Source organism: Oncorhynchus nerka, linkage group LG24, assembly GCF_034236695.1.
Source record: "Oncorhynchus nerka isolate Pitt River linkage group LG24, Oner_Uvic_2.0, whole genome shotgun sequence".
Taxonomy (NCBI): domain Eukaryota; kingdom Metazoa; phylum Chordata; class Actinopteri; order Salmoniformes; family Salmonidae; genus Oncorhynchus; species Oncorhynchus nerka.
The window spans coordinates 34,723,104-34,746,255 of record NC_088419.1 but is presented as its reverse complement, the minus strand read 5'-3'; the positions used below and the strand labels follow the sequence as shown (position 1 = coordinate 34,746,255).

At 45.1% G+C, this 23,152-nt stretch overlaps 1 protein-coding gene across 5 annotated transcripts in view; it reads right to left on the bottom strand.

Moving 5' to 3' along the window:
* LOC115107493 (neurexin-3b-like) overlaps nt 1–23,152 on the bottom strand; it is a 357,997-nt gene that overhangs the window by 7,269 nt on the left and 327,576 nt on the right. For 3 of the 5 annotated variants that reach the window (XR_010460882.1, XM_065008838.1, XM_065008840.1), the window contains one exon: nt 8,374–8,455. Coding sequence is in view for 4 of the 5 variants with exons in the window: in XM_065008838.1 (XP_064864910.1) it covers nt 8,374–8,455 (82 nt within the window). In the remaining variant the exon portion in view is untranslated. The remainder of the gene's footprint in view (nt 1–8,373; nt 8,456–23,152) is intronic. The other 2 variants (XM_065008839.1, XM_065008837.1) reach the window with 1 other exon arrangement.

Below are 23,152 nucleotides of genomic sequence, written 5' to 3'. Positions count from 1 at the left end.
CTTTCTTTGCCATGCACAAATTAATAATCAATGAATTAATTCTAATCCAAATGTAATCAAAATTGCTAATTTAAATAACAGGAAAGAAAATATCAGTGTAAGAACAGCTTTGAAACAATTTGAAACAGATAGTGGTGAGGATACTTGCATTTGAGTTTTCTTCAATTTTTTCTTAATAAAATGATTTCGTAATCTGTTATTGTATAATGAGTCAGGTGTTTTGGGGAACCAATCAGAGCTGTGGATTTCCAACCACAGTCGACCAATCAAAATCATTAAGAAAAAATGAAGAAATGTACTCATTAAGAATTAATGTCTTCATAACATTATCAATAGTACTTCTAAGCTAATTATCAGATTGTAAAAGAGGTAATTTGGAGCAATTTCAGTAATTAATTAACATAGATATCCACATATATGTATATTTACATATATGTACAAACAGACAAATCAAAAAAACAATTGGCAAGCAAGAAATTCAAAGCATAAAAAATTCTCACACACTATCAAAGATGAACAACCAGAAAGCACACACTGAGGCAGACATAGAGAGGAGGGACAGTTCGTAGGGGAAATTGTCACCACCTTCATATAGTAACTAATAATAATAACATTATTATTAGTTATTTCTTTATGAAATACATATCTGTTGTTAGTATTTTTAAAACACAAAACAGGCGTGCAATCTGGGTGTACGTCAGAGAGAGGTTAGGTAATATTGGACATTTTATATTTTGGTTGTTTTTACCATTAGATTCATGGTTAGTGCATGCTTTAAGTAAGTTGCATTTAGGGAGAGTAATATACAGTAACAGTATAGCAAGCTGGGGGTCATGGTGTCAGGAGGGGGTTAAAGGTCACTAGAGGTCATTTACCAAAGGCTGTAGGGTATATTGTTTCAGGCAAAGAACCATTTACTATTACTTACATTAACCATCTGGTAGGAAGAAGGAAAACCATTTGTCATAGTCTTTACCTAATTAATCAACTTGGAAGTGAATTAATTAACGTCGGCTTTTATTACATTTAGTTTAGTTCAGTTTTATGCTCATGCATATCCAACAGCCTTTGCTTGACAGATAAACAATGTTCTGACGAAGTTCCACAAGAGGGCACAAGGAGATGGGGCTATCCAGACCCCATGGGGACAAGAACATTTCTTTTTAGATCTATAGTCCAGGTTCTTCTGCTTTTGGCTCTGGAACAGTTCTCTGAGAGATGTGAGTGGATGAAATGGTATATTTAGGGTTATCACTATGAAAGAGAGCTTTAATATCTTTAGTGTTATTGGTTGGTACTTGCCTTATGATGTCAATGTGCATGTCACGTTATTTAGCCAACAACATACAGGGTCCGTGGATCACCGCCAAGCCCAGGTGTGTAGTCTAGAGACAATGTACCCTGCTCTGTACACCAATTCAGGATTTCTGTTGCCATTGTGTGGCTATGGTAATGTTTTAATCAGGAATCGGCTACCTGCCTTGTTGGATAAACAGTAGCATCGCTCACTAAGTGATTTCAGAGTCTGTTTATCTCCATCTACCCTGTATCGTCTTGGCCTTGTTTGAATCCGTACGCTCACTCCTTCATTCCTGAACTAAAAGCTTTTGGCAATTGTTAGCTTTCCTGCTAGATCAACAAAACCTTTGCATCCCATCCGAAGGGAGCTGCCTGGGTGTGAGAGAGAGTGTTTGTGTGTGTTTGTGTTTCTGAGAGGTGTGTGTGGCTCTGGGAAGCAAAAGCCTACCAGAGGACCTTGACGTTTTAGTAAACACTTTAATCCTCTGCGTTAGCTCTCTTACTAGCGCTGCACATTTCACAGTGTTTTACCTCAGCGCAAACACTGCACGTTCTAATGAGTTTGCTTAACGAGACGCCGTTCGTATTCGTTTTCTCAGCTAATGTCAAGACGGAGGGGCTTTGTGCTAAGCCTACAGTGTACACTTCAGCAGACCTGGAGGTACACTAGTTAGTGTTTGCTTTCTCTTTTTCTCGCTCTCTTTCTTTCTCCCATGGTGATGAAGTCTCGAAAGAAAGCCTCGAGACTAAATGGGGAAGCAGCACGATGCACTAACATTCTGACGCCATCCTTTAAAAACAAAGTGTTCCTTCAGACAGACGAACGCTGATGTAGGATGAGTCAGACAGAACGGGACAAAAGCAGATTGAACAAAAGCGTCCTCGACTAAATCAACTCAAATGTTATTGGTCACGTACACATACAGTACATCCACCCCGATCATCCTTAGGGAACCAGGATGTTGGTCAAGATCTGCAGAGAGCTGCAGTAACTCTCCTCCCCAAGTTTCAGGTTTTATTAGCCGTATGTCCAGGATACACGCGGTAGTTGGAGTTGTCAAACCGGTGAGCAGCTGCCCTTGCAACCCTTCTCACCAAGCCACACCCATCCCACTCACGTGACAAGGTTCAGAGCGAGAAAGTGTAGGCTGTATAGAAATAATGACACTAAAATAGAAAAATCACAAACAAAATAGGGAGGATTTCCATCAGCCTAATCAAGGTGTAGATTGCATCTTTACATACCAGTGTTCAAACTTGTAAACAAGGCTGCATGGGATTTCTGTTCATGTGGCAATGTCGGCTTTAGGTATAATGCCAGGAGCCACTTCTTGATTTGACAGCTCTAATGCAGTTCCACCTCCGACACAGCCAAAACAACTGCTATGCGGATGTCGGCTAAAGCGGATCTGATTGAATCCAGCCCTTACTGTCAGAGCATTAAAAGGGATATACAGCACCTGGGCTTATTATAACATACAGGTACATCGTGGGAAGTCTGAGCTTTCTACCAAGCATTAACTTAAAAGTTCATATTTTCCGCTTGAGGTAAATCTCAGCAGCATACATTTAAGAGAAGATTGACAGCTTGTCAGAATACAGACACAGCAAGAAGACTTCACCAGTTTGTGAGGAAGCACCAATGTCCTACTCTACAAGGGTGGGGGGGGTCTTTTTTTCATGGGGGTGTCCCTTATCCGCGTGTATGGGTGGGACATGGCAGACAACCCAGGGGAGAGATTTTACTTTCAGGGGGGTGTCCTCCTGCCCTATCCCTTCATGGCAGATAGCTAGGATGTTTTTTTTGTCAGATTGTGCTGTCCTTTGTAGGACAGTGTGGCAGGCTGGCTGGGTGAACTCCGACCTATTAAATTGGCATCCTCCAGCCAGCCACCGCGGTGTAAAGCAGCAAAGCAAGTCCCCTGTCGGCCGGTCGATTTGTCGAAGGGCCATTAAGCTCACCTCACCGCTCCGATGACATGTCAGCTGAATAACCTTTAAACTGATCTGGGGCCTGTGTCGAAGTGACAGTCAGCCCGACGGGGCCTGACGACGGCAGCTCCAGCCAGCCAAGGTCCACCGTAATGCCACTAGGCGGGAGAGAGAGAGAGAGTCACTGATCCATCCCGCTCACAGTTCACTCTCTCCTCATCGCGCCCGTCGCCCGCCTGACGCCCCCCTGCTTCGTCCTGGTCCTTCATATCATCAGCACTACCATCAGCGCTACGATAAAGAAATCATGGGGCTACATCGCTCCAGATCTAACACAGCCTCCTCAATGGCGTTTCTTTCCCTGTTTCCCTGCCGCCTCATGTGTTAAAGAGACATGCAGAATTAGGTTAGTCCTCCATTAGATCGCTGGGCCTATTCATCATCGTTGATAGTCTAATCTAATGGCTCACGCGGTTACATTTCATAAGATTTTATTTCATGTCGTTTCTCCTTCTGCTGGATGGCTGTCCCGTGTCCTCGTTTTATGCAGGCACCGTGAGACTGAAAGTGGCGCTGTGATGTTAACTCTCTACTGTACCTGTCGACCTGCCACTCTGCTCTTTGGGTTATTTGAAAAAGAATGTACAATGTCGCCGATTGTTGTACTGGATAAGAACATCAGCCAAGTGACTAAAATGTAAATGTGCAATGTAATGATTGGCCGAATTGGTTAGGGTAACCAAAGTGATTGATCATCAGCAGCATCTTTTGTAACGATGACCCCTCACAAGAGACTTGAAGAGCATGGCGACTTCCTGGTTGATCAGTCACTTTGTCAACTACTGAAGGGGCTAACATCTATCGTAGATTTAGCTGTCTAAACGAGGGTTGATAAGAAAGTAAGTTAGGGGAAGTGTCCTTAATTGTGTTGTCATCTACTTATCGACCGGTACAGTGCACAACTGTAGTTCTTGAAATGGAGTCAGCCCCAGGTGTAGAATATTCTGTTCCTGCACTGTTCCTGTCACCTTCTTGTGGAACTCTCTCAGGACCAGAGGGTAGTTTCAGGTTGACAGTTTTAAAACATAGACAAAACAATCACAGACAAACAGTAAGGACAGACACAACAGGTTGGCAGACATGCACAGACAAACACAGACACAGAAACAAGACCAGAAGAAGGAGGGGCGACAGTGGCTGGGTTTTAAACCACCACTGTTGCCCCTAAACACATAACAACAGTGGGCAGGGCGGGGCAGGGTTAGCCTGAGAGCAAAGTTATGGGTGGAATTAGAAGCATAGAAAATGGCTGCCAATCAAATTCACATGCATTAGCAAGAAGGAGGAGGAATCACCGAGAAAGTTACAGGAAGTTAGTCTTCTAGTCTACTGTACAGTCACGTACGTATGCATGCCACAAATGCCTTCTACTAGGAGCAACAGAGATAGAATAGAAAAACAGATATACTTTGTGGCAATAAAATTATTTTTATGCCATCTGCATTCAAAACAGACATGTATATGCAGAAAGGCTGAGAGAAAGAAGGCGGGGTTGGATGGGGTTGGGTTGGGGTCGGGGTCGGATGTCGTGGGGGCGGGAGTCATTCTTTCACACACAACTTTCTTGAGACAGAATGGGGTTGCCTGCACAAGGCCCAAAAAAGGATGATGGCAAGAAAAGATTTTGTTGCCTTTCATTTCCTGTTGTAAATCGAAAATGGGGGATGTTTCAGAATCAGTCTTTAATGGCGCAAAAAAACATAAACAAGAAGATGAGTAGGAGAACTGTTGTTTTTTTTCAACCACCAAAATATCATGCGGCAACAAGATGAGGCAAAACGGAGGGAGCAGCTCTATCCTGGTAGATGGGTGGATGAGGGCACCAAGATAAACAAATAAATGAGTCCGGACAACTCAAATGATAACAAATGAAACAGTAAGTCAGAAAAGGGTACAGCGGAGGAGAGATGTCCAGAATGCGCTTCACCATGGAAAATTAAAAGATTCAAATGAAAAAGAAACAAAACAAATAAAAAAACAATGTCATGCAACTGTTAACAAAAGCGGAAGCAGGGGATCAGAATGAGGTTATGAATTTCTGTGTCAACATGGTGAGAGGTATGTATGTATGACTGTGTACGACTAAATGTAGTTCACTATTACCATCACTATATGAGGGGGGGGGGGGGGGGGGTACCAAGTTGACTCAATTCTGACTAACAAGTTCATAGTATACTGTAGTTACTGACTTACTAACATTTTTGCTTTTGAGAAAAGTTGGGTTTTAAGTTTGAACGTTACACTTTTAAATTGTTCAAGCTGTCAGCCATGTCCATTTCATTTCTTTTAGGGTAAATACAGATGTTGTAACTCCATGACACAAGATAACATAAAGTTATCGTATGTATGGCTTTGCAGAGGAAAGTACTTTCTCCCGACAATAGTCAAATCAAAAAGACCACGTTCGGAAAAAGATAACATTCCTGCTAAAAAACCTTATGTGCAATTTCCACGCAACGAATGTTACAAGAAAACTACAAGATGACAAAGCTCTAGAGATGATAAACTGTGGAATTACTTCCTTATCCCTGTGTACATATTCAGAAACCTATCTAAAAACCTAAATATATAAAGAAATAAGCAGAATCGTCGATCCATGATCTTCTACCAGGAATAACAGAATAGGCGAACACAGCATTTCAATTGGTCTTTAATGGAATCTGCTTCACATTGTGCTCCGTGAAAAGTGGACATATGTTTCGTAATTAGCCCGGGCATATTTAGGCAGATTAGTGGGGCATTAATTAGTGTTCTATGATGGCATTTTGAAGGACAGCCCAGTAATTAAAACGATTTTGCTCGCTAGTGAATGACTGCCACAGGGCTTCAGGGGAGGAGAGAGAGGGGGAAGAGGTCATTCACACCATAGATATACACTCACTGGCAAGTTTATCTAGTACAGGGTCGGAGCCCCCTTTGCCTCCAGAACAGCCTGAATTATCCAGGGGCATTCTACATGCTGTTGGTAACGTTCTACAGGGATGTTGGTCCATGCTGATGCGACGCCATTACGTAGTTGCTGCAGATTCATGCTGCGAACGGTCCGTTCCATCTCATCCCAAAGATGCTCTATTCGGTTGAGGTCTGGGGACTGCGCTGGCCACTCAAGTACAATGAACTCACTGTCATGTTCCAGGCGATGTTTTTCCACTCCTCAGTTGCCCAGTGGTGGTGATGGCGTGCCGACTGGAGCCACTTCTTCTTGTTTTTAGCTGATAGGAATGGAACCCACTGCAACAGCCCATCCGTGACAAGGATCGACGAGTTGTGCGTTCGCGGAGATGCGTTTCCGAGATGTACTGAGACATTATTTGTGTGATTGTGGCACATCTGTTAGCTTGCACGATTCTTGCCATTCTCCTTCGACCTTTCTCATCAACGAGCTGTTTTCTCCCACAGGACTGCCGCTGACTGGATGTTTGTTTTGGTTTGTCGCACCATTCTCAGTAAACCCTAGTCATTTCTATTTCTGTGCTGGTTCACCCACTGAACCAGACAGTATTAGTTAGTACCTATTCATTCTCAGGAGCAATAGGAGTCCATCTGGGTTTATTATCAGACAACACAACTGGCTAAGCTCTGTTGGGAACATGATTGACAGCTTGATATGAATATTAACATGCATAAAACTCTAAACCCAAGTCGTCTCAAAACAAGTGACATGTTTCCATTTAAAACACACTTAATTATCAGCTCTGGTGTAATGTGTTATGATTATTTTACACTACTGTAGAGGGAAGTGAGAGCTACAGTGCCTTCAGAAAGTATTCATACCCCTTGACTCGTTCCACATTTGGTTGTGTTACAGCTTGAATTCTAAATTGATCCAAAAATAAATAAATGGACAAATTGAAAACATTTTTTTAGACATTTTTGCAAATGTATTGAAAATAAATATCTCATTTGCATAAGTATTCACACCCCTGTGCCATGACACTCCAAATTCAGTTGGCTGTCCGACCAAACCCCTAGCAACCGGTATTGTGAATACTTAGTTAAATGAGACATTTCTGTACTTAATTTTTTAATACATTTGCAAAAATGTCTAAACATATTTTCACTTTGTCATTATGGGGTACTGTGTGAAGATTGGTAGAAATTATAATATATATTTAATCAATTTTGAGTTCAGGCTGTAACACAACAAAATGTGGAATAAGTAAATTCACATTTTCTAAAGTCCCCGTACATCTCACTTTAACCTGGTGTCAAAACTATATGTGTTATAGGAGAGGAGAGAGAAAAACAATGCGCACAGAAATTCGAGGATATCTGTTCTCTATTAGAATGTTTCAGGTCAGGCAAGCCTCCGACGTATAAGGAAACAAAGGAACAAACAGGAGAAAGAGAGAGGAGGAGGACTGGGTCCGTTGCAGTTAGTCTGCCACATATCACAGTATCTATGCTGAAAGCATTTTGTTCTTCGGAAAATAGATCTCAAAATGTATCCTTTGTGGAGAAGACGCACACACACGCACAGCAAGAAACATGTCAACCATATAAAACAGGACAGATACATTTTGAAGCATCAGTTTGGACAGGTGAACATGGAGCTTGATACTAATTTTGTACTTTTTGATTGAAAGTTTGCTCTCTTGAATGCTGAGAGAACAAAATTAGTATTAACAGTTTTTAACCATGTTAACGACCAAAGGCCCCATAGCTAAGTGTAACTTAAATTAGAGACTATACTTAAACTATATCACTGACTATAGGCTATCACGCTATACTATATGTGGGTGTGTCTAGAACTATGTATATATGCAGTTACTTACAGATTGGAGCCTAAACATAACTTCAAACTTTTCTACAGAGGGCATGCTAAGGATATTATCTTACTTTCATCCAACTCCAAAGTGCTTAGAGCTCTTTCGACTCTCCATTTAGCTAAAACCGTAGACTCGTGCTACCGCGTCTCTCGGTGCTTTTAGGGAGTCTTTTACAGTTACACTTTAGGCTCCCGTGGGACATGATGCTTAGAGGAGAACGACCCTCTCTTTTTGGTTTGGGTTGCAAATCAAAGTAAGAAAGAAAGAACGACTGGTAGCTCTGAGCAAGCACAACTCGACACACCCATCCCACCTGCGTGTCCGGAATCACACTCCTCCAGATCCTCGTCGTCGCTGGAACACTCTGCCGACGATACTATGTCATCTGTCGTCTGCTGGTGGAAGGGAGACACAGAGACGCACAGAGACAGACAGATGGAGAGAAGACAGTCAAAAGAACATGGTGAGACCGAACAGCACATTGAGTCACGAACACACACTGGGAATCACCACAAGTTAAAGATATCTGTATGGAGGCTGTTTTGAATCGGCCGAGCGGAGAAAATCTGAACAAATTGGACAGTTCTCGATTTCCTTGTCCCAAATCTTTTATTCCGTAGATCCTCAACCCCAGGACGTGGGTGCTCACATTACACCATGATTCCCGAGTCGATCCCGCCCCTGCGTTTCTCGGTTGTCAAAGGAAAAAAATGCCGACACGCAACCGGCGAGCTGCTTTATTAGAGGGCACATTGTTATGTGGAGAAACATCCAGAATATGGACCCGCAAATGGTTGGACAGACTTGAACTTTTAGGGTAATGATATCACTTTTATAATAGAAAAACAGATTGCTACAGGGGATAGGCTATTTTATTCCAGCCTTTATCTTTTTGGTTTCTGTCATGGTAGGACGCAGAGGTAATATTGAAAAGGCTGCGTTCTCTCCACAGCTTCATCAATCTGTCTTCCGTTACCTCGGTCCACACGGTGTGTGTTGTTGTTGCTTTCCTCTTCCCCATGATAGGGCGAGTTTGTTGAGCATGGCCCGGTACCCCGGGTGGGTGGAGATTTCACTTAAAGACCAATAGAATGGTCTAAATTGTACAAACTCCGCTCACCCGGGTCACCGGTCCACGCAAAACGAACCCACACATGGTTTTGGTCTCACACGCTGAGTGCTTCTTGGCTATTGGCAGTAGTCCTTGCCCAATCTCGTCGTGGCCCTGCTCTTACTACAATATGCTCGTTAAAAAATGACTGGGACATCCAGCAAGGGTCTGGGGGATGGAACAGCATCATCGGTGCGTCCTTGACACGCTCAAACTACACGTAGCTCAAACTACACGAGTTCCCACGTACTGATCTTAGCCCAAGTTCATAGGGTTTAACCCTGATCAGGAACATTTGTTGGGAACGGCAAAAAACGTGGCAAAATGGTGTTGTGCCCGGAAACAATCCCCTACTACCATCCCATTCAAGGACATCTAGCCAGCTTTATAATGCACGGTACGTTTTCAGAATATTCCAGCCCGGGCTGAGCGCCCTACAGTATATATCATCTCAAGTCAAACATCTTTCATTGTGTTTATTATTCTTTACATAGTGTTCTCTCCTCCCTCTCTGCCTGCAGATTGTTTTCCTTTTAGCGTTCCTCTCCTTCCTGCTCAAGTTATTTACAGCCTGCTCCTCCTCTCCTCCTTCCTCTGCAATCAATGGCCTCTCATGAAACACCCAGAGCCACAGATCAGCCTTGTCCTACTGAAACGCTGTGATTTGTGCAGCAGAGAGGTGGAATGGTCGGGGGACGGTGAGTGGATCCCAAATGGCACCCTATTCCCTATTAGTGCACTACGTTTGACCAGGGCACATAGGGCTCTGGTCAAAATTAGTGCACTATATAGGGAATAGGGTGCCATTTGGGATACAGGCGGATTTGAGGCGATTGCCGACCGGGTGGATTATCAGCCAACCTCCACTATCCCACAATTCAGATTTATCCCCTCGCCTCTTCTCTCGGGCCTCACCTGGGGAGGACAGAGGGGTCGTATTTCAGCATGGCGGGGAGCGGCGTTTATTAGAAGGGATCAGCAGGTAGATAAAATAAGAGGTGTCACAGAGCAGGGTTATGAAATCACAGCGCTGATTGAGTTTGCAGAGCTGGACCACCACGCTGCCTGCTAGGCTCTAAATATCATTGAGTTTGACAGACTAATGAAACGCGGCTGCTGCTGCCGGCACCTCCTCCGCCATCTCCGTGATAGCTGTAGCCGCCCAGGAGAAGGCATGCAGGCAGTTAGGCTCACCACCATGGCCCTGATATGCCGGCGAATACACACACTCCACGGTTAGGGAGTCTATTTATTATAAATATATTCAGAGAGAGAGAGAGAGAGAGAGAGAGAAAGAGAGAGAGGGGGGGAGAGGGGAGAGAGAGAGAGAGAGAGAGGGGGGAGAGAGAGAGAGGGAGAGAGGGGGAGAGAGAGAGAGAGAGAGAGAGAGAAGAGAGAGAGAGAGAGAGAGAGAGATGTGGTTGTGTGTGTGAGGAAGAGAGACTGAATTGCTTTAAAATATATAATATACTTTTTCCATATTTTGTTATGTTACAGCCTTAATCTAAAGTGGATAAAAACCAGAAATACCTTATTTATGTAAGTATTCAGACCCTTTGCTATGAGACTCGAAATTGAGCTCAAGTGCATCCTGTTTCCATTGATCATCTTTAAGATGTTTCTACAACTTGATTGGAGTCAACCTGTGGTAAATTCAATTGATTGGACATGATTTGGAAAGGCACACACCTGTCTATTTAAGGTCCCACTATTGGCAATGTATGTCAGAGCAAAAACCAATCCATGAGGTCAAAGGAATTGCCCGTGGAGCTCCGAGGCAGGATTGTGTCGAGGCACAGATCTGGGGAAGGGTACCAAAACATTTCTGCAGCATTGTAAGTCCCCAAGAACACAGTGGCCTCCATCATTTTTAAATGGAAGAAGTTTGGAAGCAACAAGACTCTTCCTAGTGCTGGCCGCCCGGCCAAACTGAGCAATCGGGGGAGAGGGGCCTTGGTCAGGAAGGTGACCGAGAACCCGATGGTCACTCTGGCAGAGCTCTAGAGTACCTCTGTGGAGATGGGAGAACCTTCCAGAAGGACAACCATCTCTGCAGCACTCCACCAATCAGGCCTTTATGGTAGGGTGGCCAGACGGAAGCCACTCCTCAGTAAAAGGCACATGACAGTGGGCTTGGAGTTTGCCAAAAGGCACCTAAAGACTCTCAGACCATGAGAAACAAGATTCTATGGTCTGATGAAACCCAGATTTAACTTTTTGGCCAGAATGCCAAGTCTGGAGGAAACCTGGCACCATCCCTATGGTGAAGCATGGTGGTGGCAGCATCATGCTGTGGGGATGTTTTTAAGCGGCAGAGACTGGGAGACTAGTCAGCATCAAGTCAAAGATGAATGGAGCAAAGTACAGAGAGACCCTTGATGAAAACCTGCTCCAGAACGCTCAGGACCTCAGACTGGGGCAAAGGTTTACCTTCCAACAGTACAATAACCCTAAGCACACAGCTAAGACAACGCAGGAGTGGCTTCAGGACAAGTCCCCGAATGTCCTTTAGCGGCCCAGCCAGAGCCCGGGCTTGAACCCGATCGAACATCTCAGAAGAGACCTGAAAATAGCTGTGCAGCAACGCTCCCCATCCAACCTGACAGAGCTTGAGAGGATCTGCAGAGGAGAATGGGAGAAACTCCCCAAATACAGGTGTGCCAAGCTTGTAGCGTCATACCCAAGAAGACTCAAGGCTGTAATCTCTGCAAAATGTGCTTCACCAAATTACTGAGTAAATGGTCTGAATACCTATGTAAATGTGACTTTTCAGTTTTTTAAAAAATATATCAATTAGATAAGCGTCTAAAAACCTGTTTTTGCTTTTTCATTATGGGGTATTGTGTGTAGATTGATTAGGGAAAAAAACAATATAATACATTTTAGAATAAGGCTGTAACCTAACAAAATGTGGAAAAAGTCAAGGGGTCTGAATACTTTCCGACAGCACTGCATATGATATGATTAATTGAAGTCACATTATGTGTGTAAAAAGCCTGTATATTCCTGAGAGAAGATATTGCTTGCAAGTTATTCTGATAGTAAATGCAGGAAAGGACACAGAGTGAAGAGAAGGAAACTAACTCAGAGTTTAAAACAAAGGCTGTTCCACCAATCTCAGTCTCTCCCTACACATCTCAGCTCACTATCCATCCAAATCGTACAGCTGCCCTGGATATATTGTTTCAGCTGTGAGCCCAACACATTCTAGGTCTTTTGTTGCAGAAAAACCTCAACTAGCCTGTACCCCCGCACACTGACTCGGTACCGGTGCCCCCTGTATATAGCCTCGTTATTCTTATTCTTATTGTGTTACTTTTTATTATTACTTTTTATTTTAGCCTACTTGCTAAATATTGTCTTCTTCTTGAACTGCACTGTTGGTTAAGGGCTTGTAAGGAAGCATTTCACGGTAAAGTCTACACTTGTTGTATTCGGCGCATGTGGCAAATAAAGTTTGATTTGATTTGTTTCCACCGCTTCAGCCCAAAACATCCTTATGCCTGTACCCATCTACTTGTATGTAACCCATGCTCTGCGCACTGTGCACACTGAACATGTTTGAAGCCTGTGTGCCTGAGGGGGTCTCTGCCCTGAGGCTCTCACCTGTTCTCCAATACGTCTCACAGGATAGAGACGTCGGGGTCTAGGAACAAATGTACCACACTCTCACAGCAGAGGGAACCCACGTCTGAGTTGGAAAACAAACCCCACAACAGGACAAGAAGAGATTGGCCACCGTGCGACAGGCAGCAGGGTGCTCTGTCAGGAAGTAGAGGGATGGCGAGGTGGTGGGTTGATGCTTTCTGTCTGAGTTTAGAGACAAACCCACAACAGGACCATAGGAGATGTGACAGGCAGCAGGGTGTTGTGTCAGGCAGTAACAAAGCTATCATGGCTCTCAGCCTGGGAAATCCGTCTCTTACTGGGCTTTGTAATCTCTGTCCTCTCTCTCTGACCCAACCTCACACAGAGGCCAGAATACTAGCAGCACTGAAAAAGAAAAGACTTCAGGGGTTTGGGGTTCGACAAAATAAGGAAAATCTGTGTTGGTTCCTTCACTTTATACAGGCTTGATGAAAGTTCAATGTGGACCGGTTCTGAATCATGCATATCCTCTATTTTTGGAACTTAACGCAGATCAGACTACCTGACATAGAATCCACAAGGATTTCAACTGAGATGTTTGAGATCGTCTAGGCTTCTGAAGATTTAATCCTCACCGTTGCGCTGATGCCAAACCAATGAACTGATGCCTGCATTATGAATCACACCACCTGTCTCCTAGACGGTCAGAAACATCAATCATTCCAATGCCTGTGCATTGAAGACAGCAATAGTGTTTCCTGCCTATGTATTATGCTATAGTGTAGAATAATGATGTGCCTGGCCAGCAGGACTACAGAAAGGGATTTCACAGCTGAAGGAATCTAATTCTCAGGCTAAATCTCCATAGCGTAGAGTGGGATATATTTTGGCAACAAAGTGATTTATTTTTTACTGCAATTATTCTCAACAAACTGTCTCATCTTCATTTCTGGAAGCGAGTGTGAGTGTGTGTGGCGGATTGTGTGTGCGTGAGCCGAAGGGGATTACAGGGTGGCGGTGCAGTGTGTGCGTGTGTGTGTCTGTGTATTGGTGTTTCAGTGTGTGTGCTTGTGTGTGTGTGTGTGTGTCTGCGCCTGTGTACATATGTGTGTGGCCATGCGGGTTTGCGTAATGTGAATGATTCCAGGCTAATGTACATCTGACATACACCATATAATGGGGTTACATCATCCTTAAACAACAAAGAAATGAGACATAAATCGAGACCCAGACGACAGAGCTCATTATAACAGCCGTTACCTTTGACGTGGGCATTCTACAAGGATCCCACTGAGATCAATACAGACAGCTTCCGATACACACGCAGGCACGCACCCACCGTAAACACACACACACACACACACACACACACACACACACACACACACACACACACACACACACACACACACACACACACACACAGCCTAGCCATTTTCCTTGTGGTGCTACAAAATGGTGGACATGGGTGATTCTCCCTCCCTGTCTGTTTTTAGGGAACTAATCAGTGCTTCCAAGAGTCTCAGAATCATCCAGCCTTGCGCTGCAGCCACCATTATCAGGCCGAGCATATAATTACCACTGGCAACTGAAGAAATCACCAGCTAGACGGCGCAATCAGGCTTGACCCTCCAAAAAAAGGTGTCGATTTTAATCACATTCAGAACAAAACTTTGAGCTAAAAACTAGAAAAAGGCTCTTATCATAATCACTTTGAGGATGATAAATATTCAAATATTCAAATATTCACTGATGTTTCACACGTTTTTTTTCCCGCACAGTTTGGAGCACGCAATGAAAACGTTGTCTCTACGGTTTGGACGGAGTATGAGAACCACGTTGAACAGTTAAGTCATTTTGTTGGAGGACAGGAGAGCACAACTTTCACGGGAACACGGGAAGTGCTCTCACAGTTTCATCCATCTCGCTCACACCTGAGGTTAGTGAGGCATGGCAGGTGAGGCGCTGTGAGAACACCACAGCACACTGCAGCTACAGCAGGACACTGAGAGATCCTCATCGTCAAGGCCGCTGCCATTCTAGTTACACAACCGTAATATAATCGACCACCCCTGTGTCTTTGTTAAAAACTGTAACAAAGAGAGCGAAAGAAAGAGAGAGAGAGCGAGAGAGAGAGTAAAATTACACATACATAATAGTACTAGAGAGAACACACTATACTTTATTTAATTGAACTGTAGTTGAATGTGTTGGACATCCCAGAACCATTTATTTATTTACATTTGGATATGTACCGCTCTGGGCCATCCTATATTCCCGGTGATCTGATAAACCCTACTACAGCCCCAACACACTCTGCATGGTGAGACAAACATGCTGTAACACTGTCCTTTCCCCTTGGTCTGTAAGAACAACACAACACATCTCTAGCTCAACAGGATCTCTGCTACAGCCCCGGGTTCTATATGAATTATAAGATGGTATAGACCCGTGTCAGAGCCTAAGGAAAGAGATGGTCAAATGTGCTCGTATATTCATATACGGTGACATATCACAAAGCAGGGGTTGTTACGTATTGCACATTACGCCTAGACTGTTATCTGAGCAAATACCCTGCTCCGCTTTCTACCCAGAGGAAACAGAGGGAAAAGCCTCTGAGGTAGAAGACAACAGCATGCATCTACAATGCATCTCAAACATCTAAACCCCATTTGCTTTATTTATAATGCAACAACAGAACCCCTATGGCGAAGAGATCTTTTCTTGGCAGGTGAAAACAAAGGAAGCATGAACAAATTCTAACTCAAGCTCTCTCTTTTATAGCCTATGACCATTTCCATTGATATCATCTAGCTGAGTGAGTTGTTGCCGTGGAGATCAGAGTGGCCACAGTAGAGTGCGGGAGGAACGCGGAATAAGAAGCATGTTCCTATTCCCTGGGGCACATTGTTGCGGTAATCATGTAGTAATCTCAAAAAAGTGTTAAACAAATCAAAATAGATTTTATATTTGAGATTCTTCAAAGTAGCCACCCGTTGCCTTGATGACTGCTTTGTATACTCTTGGCATTCTCTCAACCAGCTTCATGAGGTAGTCATCTGGAATGCATTTCAATTAATAGATGTAATAGAAGTTATTGTGTCGAATTTATTTTCTTCTTAATGTGTTTGAGCCAATCAGTTGTGTTGTGACAAGGAAGGGTTGGTAAACAGAAGATGCCCTATTTGGTAAAAGACCAAGTCCATATTATTGCAAGAACAGCTCATATAAGCAAAGAGGAATGACAGTCCATAATTACTTTAAGACATGAAGGTCAGTCAATGCGGAAAAGTTTCTTCAAGTACAGTCGCAAAAACCATCAATCACTATGATGAAACTGGCTCTCATCAGGACCGCTACAGGAAAGGAAGACCCAGAGTTACCCCTGCTGCAGAGGATAAGTTCATTAGAGTTGCCTGACTCAGAAATTGCAGCACAAATAATGGTTCACAGAGTTCAAGAAACAGACACATCTCAACATCAACTGTTCAGAGGAATCCTTCATGGTCGAATTGCTGCAAGGAAACCACTACTGAAGGACACCAATAAGAAAAAGAGACTTGCTTGGGCCAAGAAACACAAGCAATGGACATTAGATGGGTGGAAATCTGTTCTTTAGTCTGATCAGTCCAAATTTGAGATTTTTGGTTCCAACCACCGTGTCTTTGTGAGACGCAGAGTAGGTGAACGCATGTGTAGTTCCCACCGTGAAGCATGGAGGAGGAGGGGTGATGGTGTGGGGGTGCTTTGCTGGTAACACTGTATGTGATATATTTAGAATTCAAGGCACATTTAACCAGCATGGCTACCACAGATTTCTGCAGTGATAGTCCATCCCATCTGGTTTGCGCTTAGTGGGACTATCGTTTGTTTTTCAACAGGACAATGAGTCAACACACCTCCAGGCTGTGTAAGAGCTATTTGACCAAGAATGAGAGTGATGGAGTGCTGAATCAGATGTCCTGGCCTCCACAATCATCCAGATTGACTGACCTTCATTTCTCTTTGCTTATTTGAGCTGTTCTTACCATAATATGGACATGGTCTTTTACCAAATAGGGCTTCTTCTGTATACCACCCCTACTTTGTCACAACTGATTGACTCAAAAGCATTAAGAAGGAAAGAAATTCCACAAATGAAGAGGTTCACTTTTAACAAGGCACACCTGTTAATTGAAATGCATTCAAGGTGACCTTATGAAGCTGGTTGAGAGAATGCCAAGAGAGTGCAAAGCTGTTGGAACGGCTCAACCGCGAAGTGGTAGGTCACACAAGCTCACAGAACGTGACTGCCGAGTGTTGCTGAAGCGCGTAGGGCATAGAGATCGTCTGTCCCCGGTTGCAACACTCACTACCGAGTTCCAAATTGCCTCTGGAAGCAATGTCAGCACAATAACAATTCATCTGGAGCTCCATGAATTATTTTTCCATGGCCGAGCAGACCAAAAAGCCTAAGATCATCATGCGCAATGCCAAGCGTCGGCTGGAGTGGTGTAAAGGTCAACGCCATTGGATTCTGGAGCAGTGGAAACGTGTTCTCTGGAGTGATGAATCACGATTCACCATCTGGTAGTCCGTCGGACTAATCTGGGTTTGGCGGATGCCAGGAGAACGCTACCTGCCCCAATGCATAGTGCCAACGGTAAAGTTTGGTGGAGGAGGAATAATGGTCTCGGGCTGTTTTTCATGGTTTGGGCTAGGCCCTTTAGTTCCAGTGAAGGGAAATCTTAATTCAAGAGCATACAATTACATTCTAGACAATTATGTGCTTTCAACTTCTTGGCAGCAGTTTGGGAAACAGTTCCTGTTTCAGCATGGCAATGTCCCCGTGCACAAATCGAGGTCCATACGGAAATGGTTGGTCGAGATTGGTGTGGAAGAACTTGATTGGCCTGCACAGAGTCCTGACTTCAACCCCATCAAACACCTTTGGGATGAATTGGAACGCCGACTGCGAGCCAGGCTTAATCGCCCAACATCAGTGCCCAACCTCACTAATGCTCTTGTTGCTGAATGGAAGCAAGTCCCAGCAGCAATGTTCCAACATCTAGTAGAAAGCCTTCCCAGAAGAGTGGAGGCTGTTATAGCAGCAAAGGGGGGACCAACTCCATATGAATACCCATGATTTTGGAATCATCTAGCAGACGTCCACATACTTTTGGTCATGCACCGTACGTACAGCACAATTTGTTTTACACCACAGACCCAAGGCATGACAATGACCAGGAACGCTCCTGGAAAACTGAAGCCAGGCTCCCATTCTCCCTTCCCCTTTCCTCCTCTCTACCCAGTCTTGTCTTCTCTTCCCTTTCTCCTCTCCTCTCCACTGTTCTCCTCCCCTCTCTCCACTTCTCTCTCCTCTCCTCTCCTCTCCTTTCCTCTTGTCCCTCTCTCCTCTCATCTCTACCTCTCCTTTCCTTTCCACTACTCTTAAATTGTAGTCATTCTTGTAGTCAACAGACATTCTTATCCAGAGCCACATACAGATAGCCTGGTGAGACAACCACATATTACAGTCGTAATAAGTACATTTTTTGTGCAAAAGTTAGTCTCCTCTCCTTCCCTCTCCTCTTCTCCACTCCACTCCTCTCCTCTCCTCTCCCCTGGTCTCCTCTCCTCTCCCCGCCTCCCTCCTCTCCTCCACTCTCCCCTGGTCTCCTCTTCCCTCTCCTCCTCACTCCCCTGGTCTCCCTCTCTCCCTCCTCTCCTCTCCTCCCCTGGTCTCCTCTCCTCTCCTCTCCCCTGGCTCCCTCCCTGGTCTCCACTCTCCCCTCCCCTTTCCTGGTCTCCCTCTCCTCTCCTCTCCTCTCCTCCACTCACCTCCTCTTCCCTCTCTCTACTCCTGTCTCCTCTCCTCTCTCCTCTCTTCCACTCCTCCTCTCCCCTGGTCTCCTCTTCCCTCTCTCTACTCCTGTCTCTCTCTCCTCTCCTCTCTTCCACTCCCACTCCACTTCCCTCTCCTCCTCTACTCCTGTCTCCTCTCCTCCTCACCTCCTCTTCCCTCTCTCTACTCCTGTCTCCTCTCCTCTCTTCCACTCTCCTCCTCCTCTTCCCTCTCTCTACTCCTGTCTCCTCTCTTCCACTCTCCTCCTCCTCCTCTTCCCTCTCTCTACACCTGTCTCCTCTCCTCTCTCCTCTCTTCCACTCTCCTCCTCCTCCCCTTCCCTCTCTCTACTCCTGTCTCCTCTCCTTTCCCCCAGATAGTCATCTCCTTGCCGGAAGCTTTCATTTCGATTGGCTCACGTCTGATCTGTGTTATCATGTCCAATCTTGGCTTTGACAGGACGACAAGGGAGAGGCTTGTATTACAAGGGGAATCGATGTCATTCAGCCATATAACTATCAATAGGCTGACACAAGTATTTTCACTCTCTCCCTCGCAGATAGATGAGAGGGGATAAAGACAGGGGGAGAGGAGGGTGGGTGGTAGGGGCATGTATGTGATGGCCCATATACTGTATGCTATGAGCTGCAACGAGAGTTTCCGGAAGTGGATTCTCAAGCCTCGTTACCCACGGTGATATCAAATATTTGCGAGAGCGATGCTGTGCAACGTAAAAATTATATTTTCTACCGAGAATGAAAAACAATTTGTGTTAATGAAGTGCCCATCAGTTATGAATGTTTCAAACTCTGTGTTGCGAAGTCGCGGTTTTATCATTCGTTTCTGTTTCAAAAAGCACAAAAACCAACACTAACCATGAGCCTCGCGGTCTGTATCGTCCAACCACAGAGTAGATACAAGTCACGTGATCTGTCAGCGAACACATGAGCCATCACGTGTTCACTAGCAGATCACGTGACTTGTATCTGCTCTGTGATTGGACGATACAGACCGTAATGCTGTAAAGGATAAGTAGTTAGTTTTCCCCCTAACTCTGGCACGTACACCGTTTTGTTCCCTTGATTTCTTTTTCTAAAGAGTGTTTTACTATATGATGCTGCTGGATGAGGTCTACAATTACATGATTGCTTTTCGTTAACACAAAATACATTAGCGATTATACAGGGCTGTAATAGAACGCCGGCCCCGAACTATCATACCCTTACAGACGAGGTTCGTTTTCTGATGTTGACTTTGTCCCTTAATATGGTAGATGTATTACAGCTAAATGGGTTCTAAAACCAACTCTCAATCTAAAGCCGTGCCCTAAGTGATTTCCAAGATCAAATATTGATATTTCCATTGTGCCGCCCTTGGTGGGCCTTTTCTCACTTCTTTGTCATCTTCTCTCTTTTGCTTCTTCTTCTGCTTCTTCGACCTCCCGCAGTCAGCATTATATATCACAATAAAAAAATGTTTCAAAAAAAAGAGAAGCAGAAAATACATTTAATTTGTTCACACTGTCGCACTCGCATTGCAGTTTCAGTGGAATAGTTTGTGTGGAGTATTTCTTTCTCTGGTCTGGCTTCTGTACACAGAGCTGTGTGCTGAGAGCACTCGAGAGCACGGTTGTTGGCTGGCAGTATCTCAGTCTACGTCCCAAATGGCACACTACAGTATTCCCTACATAGTGCACTACTTTTGACCAGAGCCCTATGGGCCCTGGTGCACTAAATAGGGAATAGGGTGCCATTCAGGACAAAAGGTACAGTGCAGTCTAATTGCCCGGTGGGCCAGTAGGCAGCCCATATCAAACAGAAGTCGTTTATCTTCCTGTGGAAAAGGAAATGGTCTTTGGACCCGATCCTTAATCACTGGGCCTGCTGCTGCACAGGACAAGGTCATCAGGGAGGGGCTGACAAAACACTCAGAAAACACTCAGGGAGAGAGAGAGGGAGAGAGGGGAGAGAAAGAGAGGGACAGGGGAGAGAGAGAGAGAGAGCAGGGGGAGAGAGCGCAAGAGAGGGACAGGGGAGAGAGAGAGGGACAGGGGAGAGAGAGAGGAGAGAGAGAGAGGGACAGGGGGGAGAGAGAAAGAGGAGAGAGAGAGAGGGACAGGGAGAGAGAGAAAGAGGAGAGAAAGAGAGGGACAGGGGAGAGAGAGAGAGGGACAGGGGAGAGAGAGAGAGAGCAGGGGGAGAGAGCGCAAGAGAGGGACAGGGGAGAGAGAGAAAGAGGAGAGAGAGAGAGGGGAGAGAGAGAGGGACAGAGAGAAAGAGAGAAAGAGAGTAGGGGGAGAGAGCACAAGAGAGGGACAGGGGGAGAGAGAGAAAGAGGAGAGAGAGAGAGAGGGGAGAGAGAGAGATGGACAGAGAGAAAGAGAGAGAGAGAGCAGGGGGAGAGAGCACAAGAGAAGGGACAGGGGAGAGAGAGAAAGAGGAGAGGGGAGAGAGTGAGGGACAGAGAGAAAGAGAGAGAGATGGGAGAAAGAGAGAGCAAGCAAGGGGGAGAGAGGGAGAGAGAGGGATAGAGAGTGAGAGAGAGGGAGAGAGAGAATGGAGAGAGGGACAGGGGGAGAGAGAGAGAGAAGGGAGAGAGAGAGGGACAGAGAGAAAGAGAGAGAGAGAGAGCTAGGGGGAGAGATGAGAGAAAGAGAGAGAGCGAGGGAAGAGACAGCGAGAGAGAGAGAGCAAGAGGGAGAGAGAAAGAGAGAGAGAGAGAGAGAGAGAGAGAGAGAGAGAGAGAGAGAGAGGGACCGCAAGAGAGTGAGAGAGAGAGGGATGAAGAGAGAGAGAGGGACAGGGGAGAGCGAGAGAGAGGGACAGGGGAGAGCGAGAGAGAGGGACAGGGGAGAGCGAGAGAGAGGGACAGGGGAGAGCTAGAGAGAGGGACGGGGAAGAGAGAGAGAGAGGGCAGGGGGGAGAGAGAGAGGGACAGGGGAGAGCGAGAGAGAGGGACGGGGGAGAGAGAGAGGAAGGAAGGGGGCTGGGAGAGAGGTGAGACTCGTCCCATGCTGTGCAGTGTGATATGTGCAATGCAGCTAAAATTAGCGAGGCATACGTTATGTTCTGTATGCTCACAAGGTTGTTACTGTATAGGGATATTCCAATTATATGTACCAGTGTTGAGAAGTAGGGTCTAGTCACCAAGTGTGGTTTCCTGTTTAAAGAGTGAAGTGAGAATAATGGAGGAGGAAAGGTAAGGGCCTGAGACTCCTGGGTGATCAGAGGATGAGAAGAGGACAGAAGGAGAGAAGGAGAAGGGGGAAGGATGAGAAGTGGAGAGGGTAAGGGAATGGGAAGATTTCTTAAAAAGGAGGATGAGAGGAATGTAGAAGAGAGGATGAGGACAAGAGGTGTGAAGGGATGACTGGAGGGAGGATAGTAGGGGAAAGAACTCGCTAGGACATGCACACGGGGAGAGGAGAGGAGGAGGATGAGATGAAAGAATAACAAGAAGTGCAGATAGGAAAGGTGGCGGGGATTATTGGAGAGGAGGATGACAGTACTAGGCCAGTAGGGGAAAGGCTCTCTGGGACATGTTCCTAGGGAGAGGAGGAGAGGAGAGAATGGGAAGAGGAGAAGGGGAGGATGACAGTACTAGGGCAGTAGGGGAAAGGCTCTCTAGGACCCAGGGAGAAGAAAGGAGGTCTTGGCTGAGTTATTCTAAGCATCTGTCAGCTATCATACTCTGGTCTCTTGTCAGGGATAATGACTCTGGAACAGGCTCACAACACTATAACAGCTCCAGCTCCCTCAATAATACTGCAAACACAGCAGATTTGATTGAATTGAATAGAAGGTTGATGGGGTTGAATTCAAAAAGAGATAGAGTTTGATAAGTTCCCTTGTCCTGTCTTGCATTTGAATGCCTCACCAGCTTCTCTCACAAGGAAGATGCTATCACTTTAAGGCTGCGATACAGAATTGATGTGCTTCGCTGTGCGTCGTTCGTTACGCAGCCCACTAAGCTGAAATCTTTACTTATCACAAATTAAACAACGAGGTCCCTTCTGAGTTCAACCCTTAACGAGCACAACCCCAAATTAAGCATATTCGATTAAGTTTCTATTTAAAAAAGATGAAAGTTGAAAGCATTACAACTAATTGATGAAGAAATTGCATAAAATATACTCCAGAGCCCCTGCTGTACACGATTCCTATTCTCTTTCATGGGCTCATTGGTATGGTTTGCATCCCAAAATAGCACCCTATGTCCTATAGTGCACTACTTTTGAACAGAGCCCTATGTTCCCTGGTCAAAAGTAGTGCACTACATAAGGAATAGGGTGCTATTTGGGACGCATACGCATTGGCTTGCAACAGGCTGTAGTGTGGTACATAATGCACTGTAACAACTCTCCATGGGCAACAATGGGAATCATCCTCCCCCTTTTCCCCCCATTCAGAATGAACCAGAAAACAGCTGTGCTTAGCCACAACACATTTCATTACCACATCAAAGGCAACGCCACGCTATTTACGTTGTGTTATTCACACACACACACACACACACACACACACACACACACACACACACACTAGTCAGCTGAACTTATAGTAGGCTGGT